The sequence below is a fragment of the Leguminivora glycinivorella genome, chromosome 26 (assembly GCF_023078275.1).
Source record: "Leguminivora glycinivorella isolate SPB_JAAS2020 chromosome 26, LegGlyc_1.1, whole genome shotgun sequence".
NCBI classification, from domain to species: domain Eukaryota; kingdom Metazoa; phylum Arthropoda; class Insecta; order Lepidoptera; family Tortricidae; genus Leguminivora; species Leguminivora glycinivorella.
The window spans coordinates 1,850,079-1,858,299 of NC_062996.1; the positions used below are offsets into that span (position 1 = coordinate 1,850,079).

The window sequence follows — 8,221 nt, forward strand, 5'->3', positions numbered from 1 at the left end:
TTTTGTTTGTGTTTGGTTTTGTAAATGATAATTTTAAAATAAGCACACAAGACAGAGGTCCGTGATTCGATCCTCGGCACACGTGTACTTTTTGTGTGTTTTTCGTTTGTGTTTGGTTGTATTAGGATTTATAATATTAATTTTAGTGTAATTTTTACTCTTTGTATGTTTTCCTTTGTGTTTGTTTGTATTAGAAATTTCACTTCTTCCACACGGAGGGACTTCACGCACTTTTTTTGTTTTTATTATTGAGTAAAATTGTGGTAAAAATAAATTAGTAGGCTGGTAGCCCTATAGCTGTCAAAATAAGAACGCTTCATCCATTTCGTTAGTCGTTCGAGTTCGAATTCGGAATCCTTTTGATTGGCGTTGCGTTGAGTGTACTGTACTGGGATAACTTTATTTTATATCTTCATCTATTCACTTATCTCCAAAAATGAGCCTAGAGGAGAAGAAAGACCCAATATATTTAGATATATGTCATCAATTAGATGCTTTCTGTAAAAGAGTTGAAGGTAATTTTTACACTGATACGCTTATTTTAAAGTTTATGTCGGTATTTCATTGTTAATTTATGTTCTATAAACAGAAAAAGTGGACAAAGACCAGCAGCAGTTAAAAGCGCGGAAGAAAAATACTGAACTCGAAGAGAAACTAGCTCAGGAAATGAAAAAGAACGTGAGTTGTTTACTAAAGAATCGTTAAGACATTTTCTTAGACTGAAATAGACAATTTTTACATTTATTCCGCATCTTTCCTTGTTCATACTTAACTAGTTAAAAAAATTGTGTGTTTGGTCGTAGGCGGAGCTGTTACGACAGTTAGAAGAGGTTTCGAACCGGTATTCGGAGCTGGACCGACTGTGCGCGATGTTCCCTGGGCAGGTCACCATCTCTGACAACGACCAGACAAGGCTTGATCAGGCCAAGTTAGTAATTTATACAGACTTGATAGTATACCAGTGGTGGTCAAATTTACACAATAGGCTAGTTTCCTAGTAGTCAAATCAGCTTTTAAGAACTGTCAAAACATTTGCTAATATGGAATTACTATGAAATACTGAGGAGTGACATCACGGTCAATTCATTTACTTTATATCTTTCTCTTTGACTTATTAAATATAAATTATGTTTAAACATAACTATTGTCCATATTTTTCTTCTAATTAGGTAGTGCTTTATTTCATGTCCAAAGTCCAAAGTGTTTTATTTGTAAGTATATGTCAAACTGATTACAGTGGTGGTAAACAATATCATATATGTAGCACTATACTCTGCCTGATGGCGTACAAAAACTTCATTATGTCCTTACATACTAACATGCGAAATTGATTTTACGTAACTATATTCAACATAAATTGGGAAATTGAGTACTAATTAGTTATAATATATGCACTGTATAAAATATTTTATTTTAAGTATAGGTAACTAGCCTATTGTGTACATTGACAACCGGTCTGGCCTAGCGCATAGTGACCCTGCCTGCTAAGCTAATGTCCTGGGTTGAAATCCCAGTGAGGGCATTTATTTGTGTGATGAACATAGATACCTATTTGTTCCCGAGTTATGGATGTTTTATATGTATATAAGTATGTATTTATCTATATAAGTTTATTGTCGCCTAGCACCCATAGTACAAGCTTTGGTTAGTTTGGGGCGAGGTTGATCTGTGGAAGGTGTCCCTCCAATAAAAAAAAAGTATTCTTTATTGAACACCAAAGACTGTCAGAGTCAGAGTGAGTGGCGGCTGGTGAAAATTTTCTGCTAGGCAATACTGAGCAATAAGAAACCTACCTTTACTAGTAGGTAATTACTAATCAATTTTAGGCAAGCCTGTGGGAATCGGCTTGTATGGATCAGCCGCTGCTCCTGCTGGTATTAACCTGACTTTACAATAAAATTGAAAGAGTCTGTTTGGAAAGAAAAAGAGTCTTGGAATGTATTGGACCCCATACATTTCACTACTTTTCTCTTTCTGAACAGACTAAAGTATGGTTAACAGTAAAAGCTTTGGTTTGTTTTTTAGGGTTCCGTAGTCAACTAGGAACCCTTATAGTTTCGCCATGTCTGTCTGTCCGTCCGTCCGTCCGTCCGTCCGTCCGTCCGTCCGCGGATAATCTCAGTAACCGTTAGCACTATAAAGCTGAAATTTGGTACCAATATGTATATTAATCACGCCAACAAAGTGCAAAAATAAAAAATGGAAAAAAATGTTTTATTAGGGTACCCCCCCAACATGTAAAGTGGGGGCTGATATTTTTTTTTCATTCCAACCCCAACGTGTGACATATTGTTGGATAGGTATTGAAAAATGAATAAGGGTTTACTAAGATCGTTTTTTGATAATATTAATAGTTTCGGAAATAATCGCTCCTAAAGGAAAAAAAGTGCGTTCCCCCCCCCTCTAACTTTTGAACCATATATTTAAAAATTATGAAAAAAATCACAAAAGTAGAACTCTATAAAGACTTTCTAGGAAAATTGTTTTGAACTTGATAGGTTTAGTAGTTTTTGAGAAAAATAAGGAAAACTACGGAACCCTACACTGAGCGTGGCCCGACACGCTCTTGGCCGGTTTTTTTTAATCTGGTGCGTTCATTAATCATGTCATGCTGTATAGGGGAGGAGGGGGTCATGGAAAAATCACCAAATATCACCATGGGGGGTGGGGGGGTCAGGAACATATCACATGTATTTTTTTTTTGCCATACCTTTAATCAGTAATCACAATCAATCTCAAATATTGAAATTTGAATACTGGTATTTATTCCATAAATAAATGAATGAGTATTATTCTGTTTCATTCTTTGTTAATTATTTTACGTTCACTAGAACAATCTGATAATGTGATAATTTATTGATATCTATTAGAAACATGATTCAATCCTATGTAAAACTTAATAATACAATTCAAAATTAAAATTTTGAAAAAACCCCCGACCGCGACCTAGTGGACCGATTTTTATGAAACATGGCTAAGAACACTCCCGACTAACACAGCTTTCAAATAAAAAAAACTAAATCGAAATCGGTTCATCCGTTCAGGAGCTACGATGCCACAGACAGACACACACACAGACAGACAAACAGACAGACAGACACGTCAAACTTATAACACCCCGTCGTTTTTGCGTCGGGGGTTAAAAATAGTAGCTATTTCACAGATTTTTAAGAATACCGGTTCTGATTAATTTAACAGAGACTACATTATTCCTTTGATATTTCTATCAACATCAACCCCCTTTAAAGTTATCAAACCGATAAAGTTCGTTTGTCCTTTTCTATCACACCAATACATCAGAAAGAGACAAACGAACTTTATCAGCTTGATAAATTTAGACGTTTATGATGAAGGGGATAAGTGTTTGTGATTATTATGATTATTACAGGTTATGATTATGTTTTACAGGTTATCATATGAAGTTGCCAAAGAGCTGACAGGAGTGAGGTTTGACTACACAGCACCACCCAACATTTGCAAAGGCTGTATCCTTTTTACAAGCTTTATTCAACTTACCTTGTTAGTATGTTAGTGTGCGTCAAAACGTAGAAACTTTTGACCCACTTCCCGGTTTCCGATTGAGCTGAAATTTTGCACACATATGTAAATCACGTGACAATGCAATATTATGGTATCATGGAGCTGATCTGATGATGGAGCAGAAAGGTGGTCATAGGAACTCTTGTTATGAAAAGTCGTATCCCCATCGAGTAAGGGGTTTTTAAAGTCTCGGAGAGCAGTAGACTGTTGAAAGAAAGGCGATAAAGTGCCAAAAATGAAATTTTTGCAAAATAGTACATTACGATACAAGTGCGTAAAAAAGGAAGTTCGAAACGAGTGGCGATAAATTAAAACACGACCGAAGGGAGTGTTTTAAATCGACACGAGTTACGAATTTCCTTTTCGCACGTGTATCGTACGACGTTTTTCAGTACAGATGAGCCTCCGAAGTTTCGATCTGGCATATAATGAACCACTTCTCGCACTAGTGCGTAAAAAAACGACCATCTGTACTGAAAAACTTATTTTTATAGAATTAACAATGATTTTCTGAGCAACATATCAGATGTGAAAAGCGAGTCCCGGAAGCTACTACAGCCGTTCAGTATAGAGGTTCAGCCGGACGCCAGCGCTGCCCTCTGGCGGCTGGCGGAGGCAGTCGCCGCGCCCGAGTGGCGGCTCACCGACAAAGAGAATATGCCACCCAATTGACACCTTCACAACCAAGAACCTGACTATAAATCCTTTAGTACCGTTTCGTAACTAAAATTGGTAACCAGCTTCGAAACGGGAAAAAAATCCCAATTCGTAACTGGCTTCAAATTGGGACTTTCCCATTACCTACTGATTTGTAACCACGTCTGGTAACCGGCTTCGGAAAGGGAAAAAGAATCCCGTGTTGTAACTGGTTACAAAATGAGACTAAATCATTACCAATTCGTAACCATTGTATGGTAACCAGCTTCCAGATTAGGATAGCGTCATTATTAGAATATTATTATGAAATTACACTATTTTATATTGACACTGACAGTAACTCTCTGACTTTGTTGGTCTTTGTACAGTCGACCAATTAGAATCCCAGGCCACTCTAGAACCCTGTCGTATTGACACCGTGCTTTATTTGCTATAGAAGTCAGTTTGACTTTTACTGTAAAAGGGTTCTACAGTGGCCTAGGATTCAGATTGGTTGACTGAACGAAAAGTACTGAATTTTGATGAACTAGCATGTTAAATATTTTTCAGAAAATACGATATTAAACTATTATGTATATTGTGACGACCGGTCTGGCGCAGTCAGTAGTGACCCTGCCTGCTACGCCGCGGTCCCGGGTTCGGATTCCGGTAAGGGCATTTATTTGTGTGAGTACAGATATTTGTTCCCAAGTCATGGATGTTTTCTATGTATATAAGTATTTGATTATATATATATCGATGTCTGAGTACCCACTACACAAGCCCTCTTGAGCTTACTGTGGGACTCAGTCAATCTGTGTAAGAATGTCCTATATATTTTTTTTTATGTACAGTCGACTACAAAGAGATGTATCCACTTTTCATCTTATTCCATTGTAATAAGGTGAAAAAATGGATACATCTGTTTGTAGTCGACTGTACTACATATGTGTGACTCTGAACAGATCCATACTGGCAGTTATTGCTAGCAAGTCTGATCAACCACCATCTACATAGTACATAGAATAAAATAAATGTTCATGTAACATCCTTAATATTTTATTTGTAAGGAAAGACTACAATTATTTTAATAAACTTTTACAAATTACAGCCTTTTTTATCTTAACCTAAGCTTACGGGCCCTTAAAGAGCAAGCAATGGAAATAAACAATCATCATGATCAGAGATCGGACGGATTTGCGATATTCTTAGTGACTTACGTCATTTTAATGACTTTTAGTATGAGATGACGCACAAAAATCCGATCTCTGATCATGATGCAAGAATTTTCATTAAAAACTAGAGCCAGTTTTACAAAAATCATCACTAGCCTTCATAAGGCTCATTTTCAGTATTTGGAAGTATCTTTACATTCTATGGCATATAAAAGAATTGGTTCATACAACTAGGGAACAAATCAAATTATTTCATCAATCCCGGCTCGGCCACCAGTGGGCCTTGTCGTTTTTTCTTTCGTATATATAGTGTTTTTTTTGTTCCCCGTTAAATTCGTACACGTAGCTAGGTACATTATCAGGAACCACCCTGTATATCACTTTTAGTTAAATTCGCAAAAAAAATTGTTTCATCATTTTAATCCATACTAATATTATAAATGGGAAAGTGTGTGTGTCTGTTTGTTTGTCCGTCTTTCACGGAAAAACAGAGCGACGAATTGACGTGATTTTTTTAAATGGAGATAGTTGAAGGGATGGAGAGTGACATAAGCTACTTTTTGTCTCTTTCTAACGCGAGCGAAGCCGCGGGCAAAAGCTAGTACATAATAAATGAATTTATTAGTGTGTGAGAGACCCTTAAGAATAACATTCAAGTTAGTGTCAAGTGATTGACGGCACATGTCAATACAAACAACATTAGGAATTGGTAAAGGCTGTCACACATGTTCACTTGTTCAGTAATTATCTTTATTCTTTTAATAACACGATAGCCGTAAGAGTTAAGACGCTAGTTTCTTATAAAAATTAATTCTATTTGATCTAAAGAACCTTCCCTTAAAGTTAACGGAATTCAATAAAAACAGGGTGTATAGTAGTGTGACTACTTGAAAATAACATATCAAAAAAATATTCAATAAAATAATTTGGTTTGTTCCTTAATTTTATATTTCATCAAATCAAATAAAATGATTGGTTCACGTTTTGAAAGCCATGACACCCTACTTCTTATCTAACAGATCAACATAGGCACACTCAATCAGATCCTCGTCCTTAACTCCAAGTTTGGTCTGCAAGTCCCGAGCGATGGCCTGTCCTTCCTCAAGCGGCTGCTCGGGCCGCAGCACCACCTCCAACTCCATGTAATGTCCGAGGTCTTGGACGGTGTCTATGTGTACTCGGGTCTGGTCAACCATGTACAGCTTGCTGTAAAGTAAAAACAAACTTCTGTAAATTAATGCAGATGTTTCAAGCCTTTAGTAGGATTACTGTGCTTGTTTCCATTCCAAACTAGTTTTTGTAGGGGAATGTTTTGTATGGCAAGTTTCTACTAAACTGATTAACTTGAAAGGCACACTTATGTAAACCTGACGGACATGTAATTTAAATAAAGAAAATTAATCATAGGGGGTGTAAAAGTGAAAATTAAAAATCAAAGTATTTGTACCATATTGTGTTACATATGAAAGGAAAGAGCTCTTTATAAGTATTTCAAAAATATTTTCTTTAATCACAGTTTTGTTTTATTTTAACCACTTATTTGCCAAGAGTGCCCCTGAAGCTTTAGTAGTTTCATGTGCTCTGCCTACCCCTTTAAGGGATACAGGCGTGATTGTATGTATGTATGTATTTTCTTTAATAATTTTGAGTCAACTCAATAACTCAAAAGAAAATAATTCTACTGCAAATAATACTTTAGAAAATTTAGTTCATAATAACACATTGATTTCCAGTTGGATCTCTAGATCAATAATGTGTTTTGTTTACTTATCACTCTTATCAGACAGAAACCTAATATAAACATTGCGTCACATTGTTAACCCAATCCACAGTATAATACAGAATACTATCATACAGTATGGTAAAGTGCTGCCAACCCCCTCTCGGTTACTTCACAGTTACCACCTGTCAAAAACGCGAACAGTCGACCTGTCATATTTCACTCATACAAGGATAGTACGCGTTCACCTACACGAGCTTAGACTGTGTGCTAGGAACACGCCCCTTTCATATATTTGATCGCCAGTGTCCGAGGTGGGCCCAATCTGTGTTCAAGATTTAACAAATGGAAGAAACTTTAAAACAATATTCAGAAACTTATAACATACCGCTCCTTGACCACTCGCCCTCGAGCCCCTAAACACTTCTTCAACATGTTATCCAGCAGTGACGCCTTCTCACTTTCGTTCGCCGAAAACTCCAGCAACTCATAATTACACAGCTTTGGTCCGCCTTCATCATCACGATCGTAACGCACCAGTGTAGCCGACGAGTCCGCGTAAAAACGCATCTTTAAACGACCATCGTTTACTCTGTAAAAAGTATCGTCTTGCTTTATAATGGTTCCGTCAGATTGACTGAGTTCTGCAGCCACTTTGCAAATGTTCTCGTAGTCGGTTATTCTTGCTTTGATTTCGACGTTACGCATTGTGAAATGGTTGTTTTAGTTTAGAATATCAACAAATTAATTCAGCAAGTGGTTTAGGTGTGGTGCGCGCCAAATCCCAAATCGGCTAAATTTTAATTTTTTGACAGTGACAGTAGATAAACTAATTATTAATTAATTATTCATACTTATCACAACCTTTAAAACTTACCAGCGCCTGTTCCCTACTTGGCTTGGACATTGATGAAAACCTGAACTGGAAAGCCCACATTGATAAAATTTCAATCAAATTATCCAGATTTGCATATGCTCTAAAACAAATTTTAATAAACACTAACTTAAAAACCGCTATTAGTGCTTACCACGCTTTTGCCCAGTCTTGGCTGCAATACGGTATAATTTTATGGGGCAATAGTGTAAACACTAATGATTTATTTCTACTACAGAAAAGGTGCATACGAGTGCTAACAAACTTAAATAATGA

At 36.6% G+C, this 8,221-nt stretch overlaps 2 protein-coding genes across 2 annotated transcripts; one reads left to right on the top strand and one right to left on the bottom strand.

Moving 5' to 3' along the window:
• The first annotated feature begins 334 nt into the window (after window positions 1-334).
• LOC125239898 lies at window positions 335-4,854 on the top strand. Its single transcript, XM_048147663.1, has 5 exons — window positions 335-515; window positions 590-678; window positions 804-928; window positions 3,409-3,485; window positions 4,067-4,854. The coding sequence occupies exons 1-5, from the start codon at window positions 437-439 to the stop codon at window positions 4,210-4,212; spliced, it is 516 nt and encodes a 171-aa protein (XP_048003620.1). The 5' UTR covers window positions 335-436; the 3' UTR covers window positions 4,213-4,854.
• A 1,326-nt stretch (window positions 4,855-6,180) lies between these two features.
• LOC125239982 lies at window positions 6,181-7,859 on the bottom strand. Its single transcript, XM_048147775.1, has 2 exons — window positions 7,460-7,859; window positions 6,181-6,557 (listed from the first exon to the last, which is right to left on the bottom strand). Exons 1-2 carry the CDS (start codon window positions 7,777-7,779, stop codon window positions 6,353-6,355), a joined length of 525 nt encoding a protein of 174 aa, XP_048003732.1. The 5' UTR covers window positions 7,780-7,859; the 3' UTR covers window positions 6,181-6,352.
• Window positions 7,860-8,221: the final 362 nt, after the last annotated feature.